The sequence below is a fragment of the Plecotus auritus genome, assembly GCF_963455305.1.
Source record: "Plecotus auritus genome assembly, chromosome: 8".
Classification (NCBI taxonomy): domain Eukaryota; kingdom Metazoa; phylum Chordata; class Mammalia; order Chiroptera; family Vespertilionidae; genus Plecotus; species Plecotus auritus.
In genome coordinates, this window is record NC_137782.1 from 60,304,626 (window position 1) to 60,332,326 (window position 27,701).

Genomic DNA, 27,701 nt, shown 5'->3' on the forward strand with positions numbered 1-27,701 from the left:
CCTGGGCCTTGGGGACATACAGCTGCACCACATCTGGTCCCTGTCCTCCAGGAGCCCCCAGTCTGGTGGGAGTAGCAAGCAGGAGGCTGGTAATTAGAACGCCATGCAATTGCTCCTATGAGGTGGGTAGATGGCACAGCTTCCAAATTTGTCTTCTACAGGGCAGGGACATTTCTAGTCTCTACTCAGGGCTGATCTCAGAAGGGACCTAATCAATGCCTGCTGAGAGCATGGGCAGTGGAAAGAAACCCCTTATGAGCAGGTATCACGGGTCGCCCATTTCCTAGGGGAGTACAGAGGCCTGACTAAAACAACTTTCCAAGTGAAACTGTGACCCAGTTGGGCCTCACAACTGTGCCTTCCTCACATCCCTCCCCCACTCTGATCCTTGAAAGGACTCACCTGCAGGTAGTGGTAGGCTAGACCCTGGTGGCAGGATTTGGACTTTAGCAGGCTCTTGTCCAAGGTGGCCGAGGTCTTCTGGCATACCTCGTGGGCGTGGCTGAGGGTCAGAGTGGACCAGGAGCCCCGCTTGACATAGTTGGTGTCAGTGCCCACGCCAAGGCTGGGGCAGGAGGCCGGGGGTGCGGACGGGGGTGGTGCTGCAGTCAGCTCAGTGGTATTGTTCTTGGCGGCTTTGAGCATGTGCCCACTGATGGTGTTGTAGGCGTGCATAAAGTAACGAGGCTGGCTGCGTTCTGCCCGGCGGCCTAGCGTCATCAGCCCGGAGGCTGGCCCGCTGCTGCGGAAGGCACCACCCTCACCGTCCAAGTTGTCATCGGAGCTCCACCAGCCCGAAATGTTGGAGCGGCTGCGCCGTTTGGGCTCCCCAGCCTTGGCCCGCTCCTTGCTCTTGGCCCTCCGGCCCTTGCCGTCCTCCAAGCCACCTTTCTTGCTGCCATTGGCACCGATCTTGCCTGCCGTGCCCTCCAGTGAGGGTGCCTTGGTGAAGAAGAGCCTCTGGACCGAGTGGACCAGGTGGCGGATGCGACCAGGACTCTCGCCCCGGGCCTTGGCCTCACCGCGGGGGAACTGGAGTGTGCTGAAGCCATCTCGGTGGATGGGCAGTTGCTTCTCAAACTGGTCCAGGAGGTTGGCGGGCAGCCGGTTGATCTTGGTGGCCTGGGCATGGCTGGGGAAGGGGCTCTCTTCTGGCACCTCGAAGTGGGAGTTATAGTGGATGCGGGGGAAGGTACTGCTTGGTGGTGGCAGCTGGTTGTTGAGTGGGAAGAGACTATCCCCTGGCAAAGCATTCTGTCCAGGGAAGCGAGCCTCTCGGGCAAAGGCCTCCGTGGGCGACAGCAGGTAGGGGTTGCGGTCAGGCCCTGCAAACAGGGGCTCGTGTGGTGGGTCCAGGCTGTCAGAGAGGTGGCGGGGGCGGCTGTCACCGAGGCCTTTCATGATCTCGGCCCTTGGGGCAGGGCCGTCACCCTAGCGGGGTGCCCGGGTCGCCTCTCCCGGGCAGCAGCTATCCTGGGGAGAGAAGACAGAAAGGGGTCAGCTGGATTTGGAGAGGATAGAGTGTTGGGAAGGTTGCTCTAGGAGGACCACATGAGTGTGAGCCTGGGCCCCTGGCCACCTCCCCCAGCCTCAGACTGTGAGTCTGCCAAATCGGGGCCAGGAGGAGGAAGTGATGGAAGGTGTGGGGAAGTGCTTGGTGAACTGGGAAGTACTTGCAGGAGCTGTTCCCTGGGAGATAAACCCTGCTCTGGTCCTGGTGGTCTTGACTGGTGAGCCCCTTGCCTGGCTTGTGGGGGAAGGAGTTACACAGGTACCTGCCTTGGAGGATTATAGGAGGAGAAGGAGACCTCCAACTGCTTTCATCCCCTGACTGGGCCCTTGTTGTTAAAGGAGTCTCTTCCTCTGGCTTCTGCAGCCCTGCATATCTATCCTTCTATCCCACCTTAAATGCCGGTGCATCCAAGGGCTTTGGGCTGCTACCCCATGGTGTCCCCACATCAGTAAAATCCTTCAGTTACTCACTGGGGACTCAAGCCACACACCTGGGCATCTCCTTGAATTCTTCCTTCTCCTGACCTTCTATGTCCTTCCCCTAGTAACAGGCCACACTATACCTGGAAAATAATTCTACCACAGTCGCAGTTCCTGTGGAGCCAGTCCTATCCCAGAACCCCAGGGGTAGACACATGAGTAGGCCTGACCAATCAGAGCCCTATGTCCCTGTGTACTGATTGACTCAGAGATGGAAACGGGATCCTCGCTAGCCAATGGGAATTGGCCCTGGGATTACTTGATGAACTTTTTTTTTTTTTACATATTTTTTATTAAAGTATTATATGTGTACATATCTTACCATTGCCCCCCCCCCACCCTACTCCCATACATGCCCTCACCCCCCAATGTTTTGCATCCGTTGGTTATTCTTATATGCATGCATGTAAGTCCTTCGGTTGATCTCTTATTTCCCCCACCTCTCCCTAACCTTCCCGCTGTAATTTGACAGTCTGTTTGATGCTTTACTGCCTCTGTATCTATCTTTTTACTTGATGGACTTTTGAAAAAGAGGTGCCCTCCTTTCTGTTAGGGCTGCTGTGCTTGGTAGAGTGTCAGCCTGGAGTCCTTTGTCAAGATCTTGCCTGATGTTTCAGATGTGAGAGTCAAGAGATGTTCTGCTTGAGTCTGAATTGGATTTCTGTGTCTTTCAACAAGAACCCAACGGATACTGGCTTCATGTCCAGTTGGTCACTACAGCAGTGGCTGTGGGTGGCCCACCCATGTCTCCACTGTGGTGCCCAACAGGCTGATTTCCAACAGTCAGTATCTGCATCCCTGAGGGGATTGGGGGCTTCCTCTGGCAGCTGGAGCCTGCTCTGCTCACAGGTGGCCATGGCCTGCAGAGAATAACAATCCCCCACCTGACTAGCTCTCAACCAGTGATTCTGGGGGAGTTGGTGTACAAATACCCAAGCTCCCCCACCCCTCAGGTGGGCCAACTGAGGGACGGGCTCAACACTGTCTCCTGGAGCTGCCCAGTGGGGCTAAGCTCCAGCTGCCCACAGTGGTCACTTGCTTGATAATGCTCCCTTCTTTTTTTTTTTAATCCTCACCTGAGGATTTTTAAAAATTGATTTTTAGAGAGAGAGGGCGAGAGAGGGGGAAACATCAATATGAGAGAAAAATCAATTGGTTGCCTCCTGTGTGCACCCCGACCGGGGATCAAATCTGAAACCTAGATATGTGCCCTGACCAGGAATCGAACCTGCAACCTTTTGGTGTATGGGATGATGCTCCAACCAACTGGGAACTGAGTCTGCAACTCAGGCATGTGCCCTGAGCCGAGGCCGATAACGCTCCTTTCATTGGCTGCCTCTCCTTCCCTGCCTTACGTTCCCCTCCCACACTGAGCTGTCTACTCCTAAATGAAGTACTTGCACTCGAATCCTTGTCTTGGGCATGCATCTGGAGAACCCCAACTATGACAGTGCCTGAGTCACAGTGATTCTGCCTTGGTTATGTTTCTGATGGCATCCCCTCCCTGTATACTCTGCTTCTGTCACTCCCACACTGGGGTCCGGGATACTTTCTTTTCTCCAATACCTTGTTCATCTTTTGAGTTAGAAACTTATTGTCTGACTTTCTTATACCTAACAAATGTGTCATTGGAAAGGCAAGTACCCATTTGGCTGCATCTCATAGAGTTCATTTCCCCACAGATTTTTCCTCCCTTAAAAAAGAATTAAGGTGAAATTCACATAACATATTAAAGTGTACACTTCAGTGACATTTAGGACATTCACAGTGCTGTGTATCTAGTTCTAAAACATGTTCTTAACCCCAAAGAAAACGCTATGCCAAGGAAACAATTACTCCTTGTTTCCTCCTCCTTCCAGCCCCTGGCAACCACCAATCTGCTTTCTGTTTCTATGGTTCACCTATTTCCCATGGGTCTTATTTTTATTGTGATAAAATACAAAACACAAAAGTTGCCACTTTAACCATTTGTAAGTGTACAGTTCAGTGGCATCAATTACATTCACAATGTTGTGCAACTACCACTATTACCAATGTCCAAACTTTGTTCATCAGCCCAAAGAGAAACTTTATAACCATTAAGCAATAACTCTTTATTCTCTGCCCTCCCCGAGTCCCTGGTGATTTCTAATCTACTTTCTATCTCAATTAATTTGCCCAGTCTAGATATCACATAAGTGGAATCATATAACACTTGTCCTTTGGTTTAAAAAATAATTTTTCTTTTTTAAAATTAATTTATTAAGAGAGAGAGGAATTTGTTGTTCCACTTATTTATGTAGTCACTGGTTTCTTCTTGTATGTGCCCTGACTGGGGATCAAACCCGCAATCTTGGCATATCGGGATGATGCTCTAATCAACTGAGTTACCCGGCCAGGAACACTTGTCCTTTTGTATCTGGCTTATTTCACTAAGCACACTGTGTTTAAGATTCATCCATATTGTAGCATATATACATATCAGAAATCCATTCCTTTTTATGGTTGAATAATATTCCATAGTATGTACACTGAGTGGCCAGATTATTATGATCTCTGAACGCATAATAATCTGGCCACTCAGTGTGTGTGTGTGTGTGTGTGTGTGTGTGTGTATACGGTGTATGAATTCGTGAATGGGTGGGGTCAGACCAGCCTGGCCAGGGGTAGGGTACATGGGCGGTTGGCCGGCCTGCCTGCTGGTCGAACTCCTGGTCGAGGGGACAATTTGCATATTAGCCTTTTATTATATAGGATATACACTGAGTGACCAGATTATTATGCATTCAGAGATCATTGTAATCTGGCACTCAGTGTATATGCCACATTTTGTTTGTTCATTCATCTACTGATGGGCATTTGGGTTGTTTCCACCTTTTGGTTTATGAACAATGCTATAATGAACAATGCATACAAGTATCTGCGTGAGTCCCTGCTTTTGATTCGTTTGGGTATATACCTTGGGGTAGAATTGCTAGATCATATGGTAATTCTGTGTTTAATTTTTTGAGGAACTGCCAAACTGTTTTCCACAGTGGCTGTGCCATTTTATATTCCACCAGCAATGTGTGGGGTTCCAATTTCTCCACATACTCACCAATACTTGTTGTTGTTTTTGAATATGTTCTTACTGATTTTAGAAAGAGAGGAAAGGAGAGGGAGAGAGAGATACAAACATCAATGATGAGAGAGAATCATTAATCAATGGCCTCCTGCATGTCCCCTACAGGGGATCAAGCCTGCAACCTGGGCATGTGATCTGACCGGGAATCAAACTGTGACCTCTTGGTTCATGGTCAACACTCAACCACTGAGCAACACTGGCTGGACCCAACACTTGTTCTTTTCTTTTTGAAATATATACATTCTAGTAGGTATGGACTGGTATGTCACTGTGGTTTTGATTTGCATTTACCTGATAACTAATGATATTAAGCATCTTTTCATGGGCTTATTGGCCATTTGTATACCTCCTTTGGAGAAATGTATATTAAGTCCTTTGTCATTAAAACAATTATATTATTTTTTATTTTTTTAATCCTCACCCGAGGATATTTTTCCATTGATTGTTAGAGAGAGTGGAAGAGAGAGGGAAAACAGAAAGAAATATCAATGTGAGAGAAACACATCGATTGGTTGCCTCCTGCATGTGCCGTGATCAGGGCCCAGGCAACCGAGGTTCGTGCCCTCAACCAGATTCGAACCTCGGACCCTTCTGTCTGCAGGCTGATGCTCTATCCACTGAGCCTCCGTGCCCTCAACCAGACTCGAACCTGGGTCCCTTCTGTCTGTAGGCTGATGCTCTATCCACTGAGCCAAACCAGCTAGGGCCCTTTATTCATTTTTAATTGGGTGGTTTGTCATTTTTGGTGGTGGTGTAGGATTTCTTTATACATTCTATATATTAAGTCCTTATCAGATACGTGATTTGCAAGTATTTTCTCCCATTCTGTCCCTATAGGCTTTTAATAGGTCATGTTTTTCAACTTTTCTAGAGCAGCTACTCACTCTTTCCTTCCTCATTAGCACTGATGGCCTCATTAGCACTGATGCAGCCACCCAGCATCCCCTGGCCTGTCACCTCCACAAAGAACACGAGTCCGTGTTTCCCTAACCTCCTTACGGGAAAGGGCTGGTTCTTCTCATCTGAGGGGCAGAGGAATAAGAAAGGATCTGGAGATGGGCAGGCAGTGGATGCCGCCCAGGTCTCCCCTTCAGACTGAGGCACTCACGTCTCCAGTTGCCAGGAGCACTGGCTGCTGATATTGCATAGCTGGGTACCAGCAGGACTTGCTCTCAGTCAAAGGAAGATGCCTCACCAAGGTCCTGCTCCTTCCCCAGGGGTAGCCTGAGTCCAGTATCTGGTTGATGTGTGGGCACCAAGGCCTGGCTGTCTTGGCTAATTCAGAAAAACCCTAAGGGGCTGTCCCAGCTCCAGAGCTCCCCATGGGATCAGCTGAGGCCATTGTTGTACCTGCATCTCCCTTCAACCCCTCCCTCTGCCCAATCCTGCAACCCTCACCTGTCACAGATGTTTCCCAGAGACTTCCCATGCAAACCTCAGGGTGTTTCCTGGCCCTAAAATAGGCCATAACTGAGTTCTACTTCTTTCCCTCCTTGCCCTGGGACATTTGGCGATGTAATTACTCCTTCTAAACCTCAGTTTCCTCTTCTATAACATGAGGTGATGACTTTTCCTTTTTGAGCTTATGACAGGGACTAATTGTGGTGTCCTGTAGAGGCCACTGGCATTTAGGTGCTTGGTAACTGAATATCAGTCACTCTCTCCTCATCACCTCGCAGTGCTTCTTGGGGACAGGCCAAAGCTTCCAGGGTAGGGATCCTGCACAGCATGGTGGAAAGTGTGCACAGTTGGGTCTGGATTCAAATCCCGACTCTGCTCTTTACTTGCTGTGACCTCAGGCTGGTCCCTCTCTTTGGCCTCACAGTCCATCTCTAAGCAGTAAGGGGTTTGAGTGAAGGCCGTTTGGACATCCCATCACACTGATTCCCTCTGAGCTTTCTTGGTCAGGGTTCCTGAAACCCTGGGTGTCAGTCCCTCAGCCACCCAACACCCAGGGGTGATGGGAACCTTACCTTGGGGAGGTCTTAAAATAGGCAGGCCTTGGCCTTGCAGGGAAAGCAGCTGGCTGCCTCGGCTCCCTTTGTCTCTGAGCTATACTTAGGCCCATCCGGGTGCCCATAATTACCTCTCATTAATATAAGCCTCATTGCTCTCATGGAAATGTGGAGAAACCAGCGAAGCTGCTGCCTCCCTGGGAGCCCTTGCTGCTCCATGGTGCCTCTGTGCCTGCAGCTGCCACTCTCATCTGCACAGTGGGGCCTCCTTGCCCTATCCCAGCTCATCCTGGAGCCAGAGTTGGCCTGTGAGCATGGGAGAGCCACTCAGGGACAAGGCCAGGGACAGAACCCAGCATGGCTCTTCCTGAACCAAAACCCGTCTGATTGTGTTCTTTCCCTAATTTAGAACCTTCTGTGGATTTTCTTCCCTCCTCAGTCCAAACTCCTTGGTATGACTGTCAAGACCCCCAAACTGATTGAACACAACCTCCTTTTCAGACATTACCAATCCCATTTGTCTTCTTCATAGCCCCTCCCTTTAATCAGCCCAGATGTCTTATGATTTCCTACTCATATCTTTTGTAGTTGGTGCTACTAGAAAGGCTGGTTTTGTCTATGGTTGCATTAATAGAGATAGAGAGTCTAAATGAAGGGAGAGGATAGTCCTGTTTAATGCTGAGTGCTGTTGTTAAGAGAAAGATAGACAACTAGAGTGGGGCGTGGGAGGGTGAGCTGAGTGATGAAAGACTGGAAATGATGTGAGTGGAATGGCCAGACATTCTAGTATGTTCACAGCAGTCCCTGGAGGACACAGCCACTGCATAGGCCTCTGAGGAATGAAGTGTGGAAAGGAAAGGATGGGCTCGCTGGGGCCTCCAGGGCCTTGGTGCTGCCTAGAGTAGGGGGAGGGGTAGAGGTAGAGAGGGGTAGGATGTGACTTCATCTCTGGGTACCCATCCCATTCTCCTCCCACATCTCTTGCCACACCTGCTCCATTGCTTGCTGGCTTCTCCTCCTCTGACCTCTAAACTCTAGGCAGGGGTCCTCAAACTACGGCCCGCGGGCCACATGCAGCCCACCAAGGACATTTATCCGGCCCACCAGGTGCCGCTGCCTGTCCTGCTTAGCAGCCGACTCGTCCCGGGCCTGCAGTGCGCATAGGAATTTGTTCATAGTTTTTTTTTTTTAAACTATAGTCCGGCCCTCCAACGGTCTGAGGGACAGTGAACTGGCCCCCTGTTTAAAAAGTTTGAGGACCCCTGCAGGAACTGTGTGCTCGGCTTCTCTCTACACTCTTTCCGGCTGATCTCATCCAAACTCCTGGCTTAAACACCACCTATACCTGACAACTCCTAAATTTACATCTTCCTCTCTCTCTCTCTCTCTCTCTCCCTCTCTCTCTCTCTCTCTCTCTCTCTCTCTCTCTCTCTCTCTCGCAAATACCCGATGCATATCTCTAACTGCCTCCTTGACATCTTGCCCTGGTGTCTGGCAGGTCCAAAATCAAATGCCTGTTCTCCTGCCCACTCTGACCTATTCCTCCTACAACTTCCCAGCTCAGCTCATGACGACGTCATCCTCCTGCTTGCTCAGGTCAGAAACCTTGGAATCATCCCTGACTCCTCCTTCTCTCACCCCCCCATCCTATTCAACAACAAATCCTTCAAAAACAATCCTACCTTCAACATTTCCCAGAACCTCACCACTTCTCACCACATCCTCAGCCCTGCTGGGGTCAGGTCCCCATCGTCTCTCACCCAGATGACAAGACTCCCATGGCTCTCAGGCTAAAAGTCAATCTTCTTATTCCTCTGACTTCTTGCTTTCTAGACCTCATTTCCTGCCCCTGCTCCCTTGGGCTTCCATTCTGTTCCTTGAACAGGGATCGTTAACTCCCATCTTGGGGTTTTGCTCTTACTGATACATCTGCCTGAAATGCTCTGTCCTCCCTCTGTCCCCACTACACAAACTCTCCTTCACTCCATACAGGTCTTGGTGCACAGGCCACCCCTGCAGAGAGACCGACCAAAGCAGCCCCTCACCTGCCAGCCCTCTCTGCTGTTATCACCTGGGTTTATGTCTAGAACAGCAGGGACAGGGCCTGTCTTTGTCACTGCTCTGTCGCTAGCACCCAGCAGAGGCTCATAAGGCTTTTGCTAAATGAAAGAGTGGCAGAAGGTCTTGAGGGTGCCTGGCAATGATGCAGAAAGTGAGGCAGTTACCGGGTGGTAAGTTTTCGGTTTAAGCTAATCATAGTGATCCTTTATTGAGCACTTACTGTGTACTAGGTGCTTCCCTTACGTGAGCTCATTTAATCCTCACTGCAGCCAGCCACCAACATGCCTTCTGGGGATCCCCACCTCCTGGCTCCTGGTATTCGTGATCTTGTGACTAGCCCTGCCTCCAACACAAGCAGGGCTGACTGTGTAACTACTAGGACATGGTGGAGATGACCGATGTGACTTCTGAGGTAGGTCAGAGCAGACATGCAGCTTCTGCCTTCCTCTCTTGGCTCACCGGCCCTGGGGACAGTCAGCTGCCATGTTGTGAGGACACTCAAGCAGCCCAAAGGAGAGGACCACGTGCGGGAAACGGAAGCCACCCGCTGACAGCCAGCACTAACCTGTCAGCCACCTTGGAAGCAGATCCTCCAGCCCCAAGTAGGACCTCAGATGGCTGCAGCCCTGGCTGACAGCCTGGGCCACAACCACCCACAGAGGCTGCTCCTGGGGTCCTGACTCTCAGAAACTGTGTGAGATAATACATGTTTATTGTTTTAAGGTGCTGGTGTCATTTGGTGTCATTTTTATGCAGAAATAGGTAATGAATACACCCATGTTAGAAGACAAAAAGCAGTTCAGATGGCTGACGTCACCTGCTCCAGGACCCACAGCGGGCAGTGGGTGGAGTCTGGTGTGGATCAATCTGACTCCTAAGCCCATAGTCCACAGCCTTGCTCTCCAGGCGGAGGTTCCAGCATCCTTTTCACTTATGACAGCTCCATTATCCTGAAGGATCAAGGTCCAAACTGTTTCCAACCTAAGTCTGTGTCCATAGCAACTGTTTGAAAAGCATAACATTCAATTAACTGGTTGTTCTGTCAACAAGATACCTTGGATTGGGCTGCTTGGGATATGAGACCGGCACTGTCCCCACCTCAGGCCCCCTCCTCCACTTGGAGCCCAATTCCTGTGTCGCCCATCCTGACAATGAACTCGAAACACAGGGCCCAGGATGTGGGTGCTGCAGTTCCTTTGGGGTGAAGGGTGCAGATTTGGGACTGAGGGACTCGGTGGGGTCAGGCTTGTTTATAGGACTCTCTGAGACCATGCCGAATTTAAACCTGCCTGGCCTCTCCTGAGGCTTCAGAGGTCACCTCCCACCTCCCTGCACTCATCTTTGTGTAGCAGACACAAAAAGACTGAAGAAAACACGGACCTAGAACCTCAGAACACAGGGACTACAGAGGAATCCCTTAAAATTTCCAAAGAGAATTTCTTCACCTGATCCCTTAAACCCCTTCAAGGTCTTCCCTTGACCTCAGGCAAAATGCCAGCCTCCTCACTTGTTACTTCTCTAGCAACCCCGGCTCTTTCCTGCCACAGGGCCTTTACATATGCTGTTCCCTCTACCTGAACGCTCTTCCTTTTAACTCTTCACATATCTGGCTGCTTCTGTCGATTTCAGTCTCTACTCAAACATTGCCTCCTCAGAGGCCTTTCCTGACCCCTATGTCTAAGATGGTCCCTCCATCCCACTCTGCTCTCTCTCTCCACTCCCCTTTTTTTTTAAAAAAATATTTTTATTGATTTCAGTGAAGAAGTGGGGGGGGGGGGGGAGAGAGAGAGAGAGAGAGAGAGAGAGAGAGAGAGAGAGAGAGAGAGAGAAAGAAACATCAATGTGAGAGAGAATCATTGCACACCTGAACACCCTCTACTGGGGATCGAGCCCGCATCCTGGGCACATGCCCTGACCAGGAATTGAACCATGACCTCCTGGTTCATAGGTTGACACTCAACCACTGAGCCACACCAGCTGGACTGACCCTCTTTTTTATTTCCTTCAAAACACTTATCAGGGTCTCTCATTACCTGCTGTTCCTTGTGTACTTGATTAATACCTGTCTCTCTATGCTCTGTGGGCTCTAAGAGTTGGGGGGGACCATGCCTGTTTCATTTCCCACTGTATCCTCAGTGCTAAGCACAGAGTGATCACATAGGAGGTGCTCAATAAGCAGTCGTTAAATGAGTGAGGTAGTTAGACGGAGCCTCGGAGGGAGAGGAGCTGGAGAGGGCTGGAGCTGCCTGACAGGAGGGAAGGGAGTTGGTTGTTGGGTTGTCCCAGACCCCTTTCTTGTTTCCTCTCCATGCCTGGGTCCCAGATGGGCTGGACTGGTGTTTCTGTTCCCCAGAACCTTCCTGAAAACACTGTCCCACGCCTCTTTCCTTGCTTAATATCCTTGAAGTTCAGAAGAGATACCCCTTCCTCCAAGAAATCTTCCATGACCTTGCAAATGGGGGTAAGTCCTCCTCTGGGTTCCCTGTGATGGGAGCTACCAGCCTCAGGAATCACAGACAACCCCGAGTGTCCCTCTGTACCAGGAGCAAGGATCCTGCACAGAGATGGTACTTGTACATGTTCATGCATGAGGAGGGTGACAGGCGGCTTGCTGTGCCTAGGTTCTACCTATTGTCCTGGAGTCCCTGATGGCTACTGCCTGTTTCATGCCAAAGTGTCATGATTGAGATGATGAATTCGATGCTGAGCCCATGCTAGAAGGCACATGGGGACACAGGGCAGAGGAAGAGGGGTCTGTGGCTGAGATGGAGTTAATGAGGTCTGATCTGAGTTTCTTCTCCCGACAGCCAAGCCAGGACTCCCTCAGTCCTCACCTGGGAAAAGCCTGAGTTGGAAGGATGAGAGGGTTATGACTGTGACTTCCTCATACCCCTGCACCTTCAGGCCTCACCTGGGGCTACTACTCTACCCTCCAGGCCTGGCTGGCCTGGCTGGCTCCAGCCACTCCTGCGGTGGCCCCGGGGAGGGTGGATATAGCCCTGCCCCTGCAGGTAGTGCGGTATGGAGGCTGAGAATGTGGGCTCTGGAACCTGCCTCCTCAAGTTTGAATCCTGGTTCTGTGTGACCTTGAGCCAGTTAATGGACCTCCCTGAGCCCAGTTCCTCAAAGGGTTGTTGGGAGAGAGAAACGAGGTAACACAGATGGCTTAGCCCAGCACCTGGCACACAGCGAGTATTCTACTAGTGTGTGCTGTTGCTGGCCTCACCAACAGGACCCACCTACGGACAGACAGTCCCTCTTTAGCCACCTAGAAGTTCAGGTGAGGGAATGGGGTTTGGCCTGGATCACATAGCGTGTTGATGGCAGCTGAGATGTGAACCCAGGCCCCTAGACTTCCAGGCCAGTGCTCTCTGGAGATCTTCAGCCAACAAGGGCTGAGTGTGTTCTGGGCTGTGGGCACTTTCTGAGTGGTCCTCCCCCTCTTCATGTCCCCAAACCTAACTGTCTTGACCTGCTCTAGACATTTAATTAAACGTAAACAGAATTATATAAAAATTAAAATTCAGTTTCTCAGTTGCACCAGCTGGATTTCCGGTGCTCAGTGGCCATATTTGGCTAGTGGCCACCAGCTGCACAGTGCAGCCCAGACCATGTCCACCACAGACAGCTCTGCGGGACAGTGCTGGCCTAGAACTGGATCACTGCACGCGGTTGCTGCTCATGGGGCTGGAGGGGGATAGGGAGGGGTCTCTGCCCTCTGCAGGCCCCATAGAAACCTCTCTAAAGCCTATGAACTGTGGAATGTTGTTCAGCACTGAACCTGTCATACCTTGTCCAACCCTCTCATGCTAAGCTTTGCTGACTGGGCTCAGGCAGGGCCTGGGACTCGCCCAAGGTCACACAGCAGGTGGAGGCTGCAAGGGGCTCAGGTCTCCTGACTCTGCACTTGCTGCACCCTAGCACCCCGCTGCTCAGACTGGACAGTCAGCAGTCAGCACGCCTGGAGGAAGTGCTGGTCTACAGAAATGATTTTTTTTTGTTATTGATGAAAAAAAAGCCAAAAAACTGTCCTGGAGTGATGGCGGGGGACAGCTGGCCATAGCTGCAGAGTGGGCTCCCATCAACCCCAGGGATGGCTCCCCGGTCACCACTGGGATGACTATAAGGCTGGGAAAGGGGCAGGGGCAGGGGCAGGGTTCATCTCCCTGTCCCCTTTCTGCAGGGTCTGGAGGGACCTTGGTAACCACCCCAGCTGCCATTTCAAAGTAATATTCATTGTTGTGCTCATGGGGGCTGGGACCCCAAGTCCTAGCTGACTCAGAGTGTGGCCCCAGGCAAGTCACCTCCCACATCTCAGTTTTCTCTTTTGGAAACGGAGATGATTATCCCAACCAAGTGGGGCCTTTGTGAGGGGGGACTAGCTGGGGACAGAGTGTTTGCCAACCCTGAGGCGTTAGGGGGAAAAGAGAACAGGTGTTAGGATTCAGCTCCCCCTCCTGCCAGTGGCGTGACTTTATGCAGGTCAGCTGGCCTCTCTGAGCCTCAGTTCCCTCACCTAGAAAGTATGGATAAGATACTGCACTTGCCATATCATGTCATATTATTCACCCGTAAGAAAATAAAGTGCTGATACAGCATGGATGAACCTTGAAGACATTACACTAGGTAAAATAAAGCCAGACACAAAAGCTCAGGTATTGTACAGTTCCATTTATATGAAATGCCCAGAACAGTTAAATTAATAGAGACAGAAAGTAGATCAGAGGGTGCCAGGGGCTGGCAAGAGGGGGGAGTGAGCAGTGATTTTTTAATGGGTACAAGATTTCTGTTAGGGGCGATGAAAGAGTTCTGGAAGCAGATGGTGGTGATGGCTGCACAACATTGTTAATGTACTTAATACCACTTTTAAGGGTTAAGATGGCAAATTTTGTGTGTGTCCTACCACAATTTTAAAATTAAGGTTTTTCACTTGTAGGGTCTTTGTGAATTTTAGCAAGAGCGTGCCTGCAGAGCACCCAGTGAAGTTTCCAGTAAGTGCTCGGTAAAGGGGAGCTGTGCTTATTACAGGAACCCCAAAAGTCTTTCCAGAACTTTCTGAAGCTTATGTATCCAGTGCTCCCTACTTTATATGAATTATTCCACTGAATCCTCAGATCAGCCCTATGAAGTGCTTCCTCTCATTAGGCCCATTTTGCAGAGGGAGAATCGAGGCACATGCCTCCAGCCACCTCCCTGAGCTGCCTCTCAGCTTTCGGGTCACAATGTCCCGTCTGCCACCACCTCATGAGCGCCCCAAGCTGGGGCTGTGCTCAGGGGACACAACCTCTCGCTGCCTGCTCACCAAGACCTTCCTGGGAGAGGAATATTACAGGAAGGTCATCCAGGGGACACGCTGCCCCGCTCTCCGGCCTCGGAACTCTGACTGTGGGGAAGGCAGGACCCGGAGGTCACCTGCCTCGGCCTGTTTCATTCTGGCCTCCGCTGAGGGACCATCCTGGGAGGGTGTGTTGGCAAACGGCAGAACAAAATGGTCAGGATGCAGCAATTGCCAGCACATTTAATTCAATTCCTCCAACATTAATGGGGCCTGCTCCGTGACTCAGAGGGTTCCAGCCCTTCAAGAGCAGGCGTCCAAGTGCAGGAGGCAGAGATACACACATAAGAATAAATTCCAGGAAGTGTCGAAGCCTGGGTGCGCAGCCCAACGAAAGAAGGGATTCATACTCACTGGGGAAGGCTCCCTGGAGGAGGTGTCCTTTCAGCCAGCTCTCTGAGAACATGCAAGATTTCAGTAGATAAAGGTGTGTGGGAGAGCCGTTCATAAAGGGACAAGCATAGACAAATCATGGTCCAAGGCGAGAGACGGAGGCAGTGCTGGAGACAGCAAGTTGTCCCAGTGGTGAGGGGAAAGGTCTGAGGGAGTGGGAGAGGCAGATGCCCGGGTCACATCGGGGAGGGCCTTGGTAACCCCCTAGGGACTCTAGATTTAAACTGCAAGCCATCCACCTTCAAAGTAGAGCAGGGCCCCAAAGGCCACTGGCACCAGCAATTCCACTTCTAGGGCCTTGCCTTACACACAGGGTTCTTCTTAAAATATTGTTTGTATTAGCAAAAGCCTGAAAACAACCCAAATGTCCAGTAGGAGGCTTGATAAGCAAATTATGACGCAGCACACTATGGAATACTATGCAGCTGTAAAAAGAATAAGGCAGCTGTAAGTCCTGACAGGAAAAACCTTTCAAAATATACTGCTAAGTGAAAACAGCAAGGGGCAGGACAGGGTTAAGGATCTGCCTTAGTCTGGGTTCCCTCGGAAGCAGGCCCTGGCCAAGGATTTGAGTCTCTTGGGGAGGTGATCCAGGAAGCACAGTGAGAAAACAAGGAAAGCAATGAAGGACACAGTCCTGAGCCGTGGGCAACTGTGCTCAGTCCAGCAAGGAGCTCTGCACCGAACTGGCTGAGGGCTGCCCTGGGGGCAGCAACTCCCTGGCACTGCCACCTCCCCCCGGAGGCTGGGACGAAGGCCTCAGCTAGAGGTGTGGGTATTTCCAGAGGAAGGAGTGGGCATGAACCAGAGAGTGAGATGAAGTGGTAGGGGCAGGACACCCAGCATCTGCTACAGAATGGGACTAATTGTCTAAGAGAAGGCAAAGAATATTACTCATATCTGCGCATCTGTCCAAGGGTCCCCCCAAAACTAGAAACAGGATGGATGGGAGAAAGGGTAGGAGGAGGACTTTTACTACGTCTCTTTAGCATTTAGAAGAAAGCCTTGCATTTTAGAATAATTTTAGATTGTTCCAGGTGGCAAAGATAGTACAGAGTTCCAGTATAACCTTCACCCAGTTTTCTCCAATGTGAACATTTTACATAACAATGGGACATTTGTCAAAACTAAGGAATTACCATTCATACATTACTATTAACCAAGCTCCACAACTGTGTTTGGAGAGTACCAATTCATTAATGTCCTTTTTCTGCTTCAGGGTCCCATCCAGGACACCACATTGCATCTAGTCTTTAGGTCCATGCTAACATATTATCTATTCCAAAGATTTATTAAGAATAATAAACTGCAGGCTCCTGGGAGTCATCGGAGGCTTCTGAGCAGGCATGCCCTGGACTGGGGGCTCCTGCCAACTTTGGGGTGCCTTCACTCCATCATCTCCTCTCTCCCACATTTACCAGGTCACAGCTGTTTTAGGGTGGCAGCATCCACCACCCTAATCTAATCCCTTTCTATGTCCTCTGCATGACGGGACCCTCATCAGCTCTGGTTCAACCAGTCCCCAGCCTCCTGCAGGCTGCCTGGCCCATCCACCTTAATTAATAAAATAGCACATGCATACAGTACATGCAATAACTAACATCTGCACAGCCTCACTATGTGTCGGACTCACTTCCACAGCCCCATGGGGTAGCTAACTACTGTCAGCACCTCTGTTTCACAGATGAGGGGTAACTTGCCCAAGGTCACAGAGATGTCGGTAGTAGAACTGGGGTTGAACCCAGGTTGCTTAAGTCCAGAGTTTCTGCTTTGAACCATTCTACGTGTCTCCAGACTCCAACCATGTCCTCCCTTATGAAGGACCCCTCCCTGGCGGCCTGGTTCCTCTCGGCATTCAAGGCCCTTTGCAACCCTGCCCTGCCCACTTCTGCGGCAGCATCTTCACCCCACATCGACCACTGCCCAGGCCATGCTCCCTCCAGGCTGTTGTGTGTGTTGTTTCTCTGCTTTGAGTGCTCTTCTCCACCGGATCTGGAGCAAGACCCGGCTCACACCCCACCTCCTCCAGAGGCGCTCCCTGGCCTGCTCACCAGCTGCCCCTCTGGCCTGCAGCCCAGACGGCTCTCTTCCTCCTGGAGCTCCTGCACCTCACAGAGGCTGTGGATCATTTTGCACACTGTGCTGGAATGAGTGTCAGGGTCCCCGCTGGACTGGGGCCCCCACAGGCTGGGATGGCAGCTTACTCATTTTTATCTCTCATTCATTCATCCATCCATTCATTCATTCATTCATTCACTTACTCATTCAACAAATACTTGTAAGCACCTCCTATTAGCCAGGCCAATGCTCACAGGGTTGTTTTGTGATACACACAGAAGCCAACTATGGAATGTCTCGTGGTCTTCTGGAAGTAGCCCATGCCTCCCCTCGCATGTGAACACAAAACTTACAGCAGCTAACACTGTGTGTCAGACTCTATTCCAAGCACAGATACTAACTCATTTTAATAGCCCATCACTCCTGTTTCCATCACTCCACTCCACCCCCTCACACAATGTCTCTTTAGAGGAACTTTCAGAAAAAGCTCTCCAGAAGGGGAGATGGATGAAATAGGATCCAATCTGTGTGGGTTTTGCAGTCACCCTGTCCCTGTGACACCTCTTTGCCCCATCAGAGGTGGCCTGGTGCCTGGAGACGGCACCCTCGGGGTTGGGGTAATATTCTGCAACCTCCCTCAGTGCCCCTCAGTGACTCCGGAGTGACCACGGCCTCCGCTGTCCCCTCTGGCATGCCCTGCTCCTGAGGTCCATCCTTGGGGCTCTGCAGCTGACCTGACATATTGACCCTGCATTCACCCTACCGCAGGCCTGCAGGAACTCCTACAAACCAAACCAGTTCAACCTCCACACCCAGATGGAGAAACTGAGTTTTGGAGGGGACACCTGATGCTGGAGTGTGCGGTTAAGGATTCATATCCAGTCTGTGAGAGCCGGCCTCCATGACGGCCCCAGCGAGTCCGTCTCGTTCTGATACCCATAGACAGCCAGTCCCCACCCATGCTGACGAGGGCTGACCTGTCAATAGGATGTTATGGAAATGATGTGTGTGACTTCAGAACCAGGTTAAAAAAGACACTGTCATTTCCATCTTGCTCTCTTGGATCTCTAGCTCTGGGGGAGCCAGCCCCCATGCCGTACACGCACTCACCCTATGGAGTGGTCTTCTCCACCGGTTCTGGAGCAAGGAAGTGAGGCCTCCTACCAACAGCCCTGCAAAGGAGCTTGGAAGCAAATCCTCTAGTCCCAGTCAAGCCTTCAGATGACTGTAGCCCTGGCTGACATTTTTTTTTTAAATAATATGTTTTTATTGATTTCAGAGAGATGAAGGGAGAGGGAGAAAGAGAGTAACATCAATGAGAGAGAAACATTGATCAGCTGCCTTCTGCATACACACCCCCTCCCGCCCCCGCCACTGGGGATCGAGTCCGCAACCAGGCATGAAACCGGCAACCTCCTAGGGCAGTGGTCGGCAAACTGGGGCTCGCGAGCCACATGCGGTTCGCAAGCCACCGTTTGCCGCTCTGTTGACTAATGAGTTTGCCGACCACTGGGCTAGGGGCTAAATCACAAGGAACAACAACAGCCTGTAATTATTGGAATCGAGAGTCTAGGTCAGTGGTCGGCAAACTCATTAGTCAACAGAGTGGCAAACCGATGCGGCTCGTGAGTCGCAGTTTGCCGACCACTGTCCTAGTGCATAGGACGATGCTCAACCAACTGAGCCACACTGGCCGGGCCTGGCTGACATCTTGATTAGCAACCTCATGTGAGACTCCTGAGCCAGAACCATCCAGCTAAGCTGACCCACAGAAACCGGGTGATAATAAATTTTTATTGTTTTAGGCTGCTGCATTTTTGTGCTACTTGGTTATGCAGCAACGTTACACATTTCCTCTGGAAACAGGTGACTTCTGCTAGCACACTTCCAGGGACGGGCAGCTCACTACCTTATGAAGCTATCTTCTCTACCTCTGGGCAGCTCAGACTTTGTATCTTCCTGGGATTTCCTCCTTGGCCCCAGCTTTGCCCTCTGGGATTACAGGAGACACAAGCACCCTCTGCTCTGAGCTGGCCACGCAGAGATTGGCCTCCTCCTCTGCCAGGTGCACAGCCTGGGCACAGCCACCCCTTTCTGCCTTCCTTTTTCAGAGGATGAGATACCAGCTTCCTACTCACTCTGTGCTCTCTCTTCAAGCCACTGTCCAGATAACCACAGACCTGAGTGGCCGAGACAAAGTAGTAACCGTTACAGAATACATCAGACCCAGGTTTGAATCTCCGTTCCTCCATCTGCGTGACCTTGAATACGGTGCTTCACCTCTCTGAGCCACTGTAAGACATGGGTAGTAACAAAGCGTCCCTGGGGGAGTAAATGAGTTAATACAATGGAGATGTCAGCATCTAACAGAAACCGTTTCATTCACTGGGCACATACGACCCATCAGACACGTGTGCCATCTAATAGTCCTGCAGGGGAGAAAACTGAGCCCAGAGAGGCGAAGTCACTTGCCCAGCTGGTAAGTGGTGGAGCTGAGACTGGAACTCTAGTAACTCTGCCCAGGTCAAGGGGTGTCCTAGATAAGGGCCAGTTCCTTTCTGCCCACGTGCTCTCATCAGCAGAGCTACAGCAGGGAACCTGGGCCCGAACGCGCGACTCGGTGCCCCTCCCACTGGGGCGATGCATGTCTTCCCAGCCCTGCTCATTTGCAGTTGGGGACAGTTTCACAGTTCATCTGTTGAACAGAGATGCAGCACGAACCCGGCCTCTTGCTCGGGGGCCCTGCCACTGTCCCCGCTTTCTCCCACACCTCTCTCCGCCTCATGCACTCGGCTCCAGCCATGCTGCTTTTCCTGATCCTGAAACTCACCAAGCCCTTTCCCACCTCAGAGCCTTTGCGCCTGCTGAGCCCTCTGTCTGGAATACTTCCCCCACTTCAGATCTCGGCACAAGTGTCACCTCCTCTGGGAGGCCTTCCGTGACTCTTCCCAAGTCTACAGTAGGTGCTCCCTATTTTTCTCCAATGCAGCAACTGGACGGTGATCTTTGAAAATCTCATCTCTGTCAAGAGCAGTCTTTGTTTACATGTTTATTTCTGTCCCTTCCTCTGCAAGGGTGGGGATTGGCCTGCCTTGGCCACAGCTGTGTCCACTACACCAACCACAATGCTGGCCACAGCAGCTACTAAGTGACTATTTGTCAGATGAATGAACATGAGCTTCTGCACCACGGGGAATGGGGTGGGCATGGGGGTGGGGGAGAGAAGCAGGACGGAGGTTGTAGGAAACCCATTTGCAAGTGAGGCCACGTGATTCTCAGGAAGGAAGAGACACCTGCCCGAGGTCACACGAGGCCTAAAGCAGCAGCACACGGCAGGGAGACGGCTGGATGCTGCTTAATATTCTGCCTGGGACTGCTTGGAACGGAATAAAATATTTATCTGTGGCTGGAGGTTTGCAAAGGACATTTGAGATGGATTGCGTTTTCATGTGCCTATGAAATCTAATTGGATTCATTGTAAGATATTTGGTTTTTCGGAACAGACTCATCATTTTCCCAGGGAGCAGGATTGGGAGGGAGCTGGTGTGGCCCGGCTGCCCGATGGGCTGGGCCCCGCTTGGGTCCCTGGTTGCTCTGGGGGCGTTGGCAGGAGGTCTGTCTCCTCTCCCTGTGGGTTGGCCTGATTTCTTCTCAGGTTCCCAGCCAGAGATGGCCAGCTCTTCCGGCAAAGGGAGGAATTCCTCAGAAAGAACTAAAGCCACACTGGCACCCCCCCCCCCCGCCACACACACACACATACCCCCACAGCCAGTGCCAGCAGGGCCTCCAAATCATCTCTCAACCCTGCACTTTCTCATGCCAGGGCCACAGCCAACTGCTGCTCTCACCCCACCGCCTGCCCCAGGCACTGCATTGGTCTCCTGCCCCATGTCCCTCCCACTCCAAAGGGAGACAAATCTTCCTAAAGTACAAACTTCAAGTTCTGCCTCCCACTTGCCATATGAACAAAGACAAGCCTCTTCCCTCCCCGGACCTCGGTTTTCCCATCTCAAAGGGAGGAGTGGGCCCACAGCAGTGGTTCTCAAGCCCCTCCAAAGCCATCAGACCCCAAATCTCATTTTAAAAAATATATTTTATTGATTTTTTACAGAGAGGAAGGGAGAGGGATAGAGAGTTAGAAACATCGATGAGAGAGAAACATCGATCAGCTGCCTCCTGCACACCCCCTACTGGAGATGTGCCCGCAACCAAGGTACATGCCCTTGACCAGAATCAAACCTGGGACCCTTCAGTCTTCAGGTCGACGCTCTATCCACTGAGCCAAACTGGTGAGGGCCCAAATCTCATTTTTATAGCAAATACTTGGTAATGCCCCTCTTTATTATCCTGAGATAAAATTCACCTACCCACACACATAATTAAAAAAAATACAATGCTCTAATTGAAACATAAAAGAGAAGTGAGAGGAATGTGATTTATAATATAGTGTGAGTGCTGGGACCCAACTCCACTAGAAGGCGGAATAAAGGAATCAGATGCTGGCACCTACATGCAGAACTGGTGACAGTGAATGCAGACAGAGAAAGATGTGCTGCTGAATCAGCTACTCAAATATCACAAGTACCACCAGCTGGAGGGTGTATGATTTTTCTAAAATGGAGACCAAGTCCTGGTAAAGTTCTGAGCAGGCAAAGCATATATTTTCCTTGGTATACATGGAAGTTACCTTCCTGGGTATATTAAGACCGCACAGAAGTAATTCCCGCATGCGTAAAATAGAGTGAGGGAATAGGTTCAGGGAATTTGAAATAGATTTTTTTTTCCTGCTAGAATGGCTGACCAGATATTGGAAAGTCACGTGGGATGCGGGTGGGACAATTCTCTGCCCGGTAAGTGCTAGTAGTACCTATCAATTACTGTGCTAACAAAACTGGTCCCTGTGTGTGTGGGGGTGGTGAGGGGGGTAGAGGGTAGGGTAAGGCTGTCCTCTGAGAGCCTCTGTACTAGAGCCTGAATGGCAGATATAGAACTTGCCACCACTGATGTTTCCTGCACCTGGGCAGACATGGCTAATCGAAAGCACACCTCACTGAATGGATACAGCCTGGAATCCTCAAATCAGCACACCATGAAATGCACTGGAATTGGCTCATGAACTACAACTTTGCTCAGCATTGAAACTGATTCAACTCTCACAAATAGTTATTGAATTTGACAGAGCTGAATGAAGGATCTGAGAAGTTCTATGCAGCTCCAGGCACAGGATTCGCTGCCCTTCCCCAGTTCCAGGGCCACCCATGGCTCGTCACCCCTGACAGAAGGCAGCTCTGCTCCCAGCCTGATGCTCTCAGCTCTCCCTGAGTTGGCCCAACAATGATACACATGTGCAAAGCACTTCAGAGCTTGCAAAACACTGTGAGGCAGGCAGGGCAGGGGATATTGGGCTCATTTTACATATGAGGAAACCCAGGCTCTTTGAACAGAAGTGACTTGCCCCTGGTCACAAAGCTGGGAAGCAGTCAGCAACGCAATCTGGTTCTCTTGAGTATGAAACCCTCATCTTTTCAGCCCCATTCTGTCTCAGGTAATCCACGCCCAGTCCTAGTTCATGGGTCAATCTCAATCTCTGAGCAACACCAGCCGGGCCTTGGGACCTACATTTTCTAACAAGCTCTGGGGTAATCACATGTGCACTAACCTAGAGCCCCAAGGTGAGGGAGGGCAGGGCAGCCTCAGGAAAAGGATGAGGTCAGGTGTGTCTGTCAAGGGAGCCCACCTTTCCCTCCCCACTGATGTTTTCATAACTTACTTCAACCACTTTAGAGAAATCGAGTCCCAGATCCAAGCCTTAGGTTACTTACCTATAATATGGTTATTCCCCTGCACCTTTTCATTCCAGCAACTCCTCCCTGGAGCACAGGTCAGCTTCCTATTACAGGGATGTCGCTTCTGGTGAACTGTTACAGCTCACAAAGGCCATTCTCCCTCCTCCAAGTCATTTGAATACAACAGCCCTGGGACAGTGGGTAGGTTTTGTTAGGGTCTCTGTTTTATAGTCGAAGAAACTGATTAAGGCTGATTAAGGTTGCCTTCGGGTGTAAGGTCTTCAATGGGCCCCTGGAATTACCCCAGAAGGAGGGGAGGTCAAACTTCTGCATCTCTATCGCTCAGAGGATCTTGTGTGTGCGTGTGTGTGCGTGTGTGTGTGTGTGTGTGTGTGTGTGCGCGCGCGCGCACTCTCGCACTTACGTGTGTGTGCTGGGTGAGGGGGTTAGAGCTCAAAGGCACCTGGCCCTATGGTATCTGATTGTTCTCTTAGATGCAGGAGTATTAGGCTGGAAGAGGTCTCAAGCTGGCTGAGTAACCTCACTCACTGCACCCCTGGGGTACTGAGGGGCATCTGCTGGCCTGAGGTCACCCCACAAGGAGGTCTACCTGGGACTCAAACTCAGAGCTCCAGCCCCCAGGGCCCGGCCTCTCTCCTTGGCACGAAGCTGCCTCCTTCCCCAGAGGCTGCAGCGCCCACTGCCACAATGCTATTTAAGTGGGCTTCCAAGGTTGCTGCATTTGCAGATGGTGACCTAGGAGCTGGCAGCAAGCACTGGGCTTGGAGGCTGGGACTGGGCAAGCCTGGGCTCCAACCTCATCAGCCCGGCCAGCCTCAGGGACCCCAGGACCTCGTAAAGCTCCATACCCTCATGTGGAAAGTGTGAACCATAATATTTGTGCCTACCGCACGGAGCCGACCGTGAGGACCACAGTGATCAGGTGTATGGAAGTGCCAGCTCAGACCCGACTAGCACTCACCAAGCTCCTACGATGCTCTGGGGTTAGGAATGGTGGCCAAACTGTCACTGAGGCCCGGCTCTAGGCTAAGGGCTCTAGGCTCACTCATTTGTTCATGTAACAGATATTTATTAAGCACTGACCATGTGACAAGCAATCCAGGCTCTGGGATACAGTGCACAGACCAGGTTCCTGCCCTCAAAGAGCTCACATTCTTCAGGGAGAGACAGACAACAGAGAAATGCATAGAAGGTAATGACAGGTAACAATACCTTCTTGGAAGCAAATTAGAGCAGGTGAAGGAGAGTGGGTATGATGGGTGGTCAGGAAAGACTTTCTGGGAAAGCAATATTTGGGAAGAAGTGAGGGCTGAGCATTAGAGATACTCGGGAAAAGAATATTCCAGGTAGAGGGATGGCAGGTGCAAAAGTGAGGGAGCAACTGTGGTGTGTGGGTGTGTGTCAGTGTGTCAGAATTTCAGAGTATGTGGGAGTGGGTCAGTGTGTGTGTGAGCATGTAAGTATAAGTGTGTGTGTGTGTTAGTGTGTCAGAGTTTCAGAGTATGTGGGAGTGGGTCAGTATGTGTGTGAGAATGTAGGTATAAATGTGTGTGTGTGTTAGTGTGTCAGAGTTTCAGAGTATGTGGGAGTGGGTCAGTGTGTGTGTGAGCATGTAAGTATAAATGTGTGTGTGTGTCAGTGTGTCAGAGTTTCAGAGTATGTGGGAGTGGGTCAGTGTGTGTGTGAGCATGTAAGTATAAATGTGTGTGTGTGTCAGTGTGTCAGAGTTTCAGAGTATGTGGGAGTGGGTCAGTGTGTGTGTGAGCATGTAAGTATAAATGTGTATGTGTGTTAGTGTGTCAGAGTTTCAGAGTATGTGGGAGTGGGTCAGTGTGTGTGTGAGCGTATAAGTATAAATGTGTGTGAGTGTGTGTGTGTGTCAGAGTGTGAGTCAGTGTGTGTCAGTGTGTTTTGGGTGAGGGTCTTAGTGCAAGGGGCCAGTGTGGCAAGAGCAGAGGGAGCCAGGGGGAGCTGTACGAGGAGGAACAGATCCTGCAGGGCCCTGGGGCCACAGTAAAGACTGGATCCTCCAAATGGGCCGTCAGCGTTCTCAGGCCACACAGCCAGGGTGGAAGAACCAATCCAAGCAGCCACATGCCAGCACCCACTCTCTTTCCATGTGGCCTCAACAAGTGTTGCTGGAACCTGGAACTGATCGTGAATGAGAGGCATGCTTGGGAGAGGCCCCTGAAATCTGAGTTTTCAGAAGCTAGAACCCCACAATGTGGGAGGTGAGGCAGGTTGAATCTGGGTCACAGAGAAACCGGGAGGGGAACCAGGGAACTGGAAGGGGTGGCAGAGGCAAGCCACCTGGGGCTGGGGCGGGAGGGGGTGGCCTCTCCATGGAGACAGTGTTTGGAAGCACCACTGGAATTACTCATGCAGGCCCGTGTGCACATGTGCGTGCACCCAGGGCCATGAGCGCACACACGCACCATGGAGCCCACACAATGCTGGCTCATCTCAGAAGCCACTTAATAATAGATGTCACACCCTGGAGGGGATGGGGACCATGGAGTCTGTCTCAGGAGGAGGGAGAGGGACAGGTGTCCAGAAGGACCAGCAGGGCTCCTCTGTACCCCCTGCAGCCTCAGAGCCCCACAGGACAAGAGGCACAGAGCAACACCTGTCACCCATCCAACCAGTGTTTCTTGTGCCCTATTCTGGGTTAGGTCCGGTGGAAACCATAAGAAACATGGTCCCTGCCCTTAGGGACAACCAGTCAGTCTCTCAGGGGAGAGAGATCATAGACACATAACCGCACAATAAATGAAAACGAAGGCAGTGACCAGAGCTCGAGAGATGGGGTAGGCAGGTCAAGGAAAGCATTTAAGGAGAGAAAGTCAGGCGAGGCTTTCTAGAGAAAGGAAGGTTTGACCTGCGGTATGAAGGATAAGTAGGAAATGACAGGATAAGATGAGATGAGATATGTGGGGAGTAGAGGAGAGTGGGGAGAAACAGGGAGGGAAGGGTTGAGGAGTCAGGGAGATATAAACATTGGTCTAGGCAGGGAACAACAAGGGCAAAGGTCCAGAGGCCAGAAAAAGATTCACAGGTTCAGGGTAACAGAGAGAAGGCCAGTGTGGCATGGGGGATGGAAGGGTGCCACCAAAGTCCTCCTTCCCTGTATGTACAGTAGGGCTCAGGGCGAGACTGCTGGCTGGTGAGGAGATGAGTCCTTGAGCCCCCTCCACAGCGGCTGCAGGGCTGGCTGAGAGACAGGCTAGGGCTGGAGTGCACTCTTTCACTGTGTGACTTTGCGTAGGTCACGTCCCTCTCCAAGCCTTGGTTCCCCATCTGAACAGTACAGACTTCCATCCGTGCCGAATTCTAAGACAAGTGTAATGTGCCACAAAGGATGCAGCCACACAGTAGCTACTGGATGAATGGAGCTGCCCTCCCTTTCCTTCTCTTTTATGTGCAAACTTCTGCCTTGGTGTCTCAGTTTTCAGCTCCAGCTCCAGCTCCAACTCCAGGCCGAGGCTGGGACAAGCTCTAGCCTGGTCAGTGCTCCGGCTGCCAGCCCTCCCAGACTTGCGCCACCAGTCAGGCCGGGCTGGCTCTCTCTGCATGGCCTCCAGGAGACCTGGGGGAAGGAGGAACAAGTCCAGAAATCCAGGCCAACAGGGCCCTCTCCAGCTCACTAAGAGGGGCCGGACCTCCATATCACCATAGCGCCTCCCAAACACACAGCCCTTCACCACTCAGCAGCCCTTTTCTCTCCCACCATCACCCTCTGGGGATCAGGTATCAATGTTACTATTTAGCAAACGAAGTTCAGTGAAGAGGAGACCTGCCCAGACCACACAATGAGTGAGAGAGTGGAGGGATCGGGGTTTTCTAACTCAGGCCTCTGACCCCGCCAGGCTCAGGGGACACTTGCAGCAGAGCTCTTCTGGGGCTCTTGGCCAGGCCAGACTTCCCCATCCAGCCCCCTCTCCCTAATGCACCTTGTCGGTTTTAGGATTTTAATCACTCCTTCTGCCTCAATGACTCCCAGCTCTCCAGACACCCTGCCCCAACCTCACCTCTGAGTTCTTGACCAAAACCAACTCCTCAGGAGGCCACACACCCCTTCCTGACCATCTCTGTCTGCCATCCACAGCCCTCAGACCGCCTGGCCTGGCGTCTTTTCCCCTCCTGGGACATGGGGAAGGGAGCATGCACTCCTGTTCCCTCCACCAGGAATGGTCGGCCCCGATCCTCATGTGGCTCTTCCCTCTTCTCATTCAGGATTCAGCCCAAATGTCATCTCCTCAGAGACAGGCATTAGACTCTCCCCCACTCCCCTCTCCCCACTCCCATGTCACCCAGGTTTATTTCCTTCAGAGCATTTGTTCATCTATTTTACATATTTGTGTTTCAGTGGACTGAGAACCCCATGAAAGCTGGGGTTGGATCCTTCCATTGCAATATCGTGGGGCCTAATACAGTGCCCAAAGCTTAGCGGGCACCTAATAAATGTATTTCAAGTGAATGAGCGCATCAATAAATGAGTGAGTGATGAAGGAAAACCCAGTGATGCTGAGGATCCATTGCCACCTGGCTGCCATGCCTGTGTGTCAGCCAGGCATCAGAGTCTCGACACATTTGAACTGAATTCTGGATCTCATCTGGCACACTTGCTCCTTCTGTGTCCCCATCCTAGTGGCAGCCTCACCTGTCAGGAAAGTCATACCAGTGCAGCCCCTTCAATCCATGCCCCCTGTCCATGCCTCCTCTCCCCTCAGTGTCTCCATGGTGAGGTGACCACAGGCTGCCGCCCAAACTTTATTGCCCAATAACAAGGGTTCTTTGTGACAAGACACAAGTGGTTTCTCCAGCCTCAACTGCCACTCTACACCCAGGCTTCTGCCACCATGACAGCCTGTGGGCGTCCAGCCTTCAGACCTCTGTTCAGCAGTTCCCACGGGCCCGGAGAGCCTCTACCTCTGTCTGCCTGGCTTTGCGCCACCTGCTCCGAGACATGCCCCTGCCCAGCGTGGGCTGCCTCCCGC

The 27,701-nt window shown here is 51.4% G+C and overlaps 1 protein-coding gene across 4 annotated transcripts in view; it reads right to left on the bottom strand.

The window, feature by feature from the left end:
- The window catches only part of DLGAP4 (DLG associated protein 4), a 179,694-nt gene that overhangs the window by 74,100 nt on the left and 77,893 nt on the right, over positions 1-27,701 (bottom strand). For 3 of the 4 annotated variants that reach the window (XM_080683322.1, XM_080683324.1, XM_080683325.1), the window contains one exon: positions 403-1,473. In XM_080683322.1, the coding sequence (XP_080539448.1) occupies positions 403-1,401 (999 nt within the window). In that variant the 5' untranslated portion in view covers positions 1,402-1,473. Of the gene's footprint in view, positions 1-402; positions 1,474-9,928; positions 10,041-27,701 lie in introns of those variants that run through there. The other variant, XM_080683323.1, reaches the window with a different exon arrangement.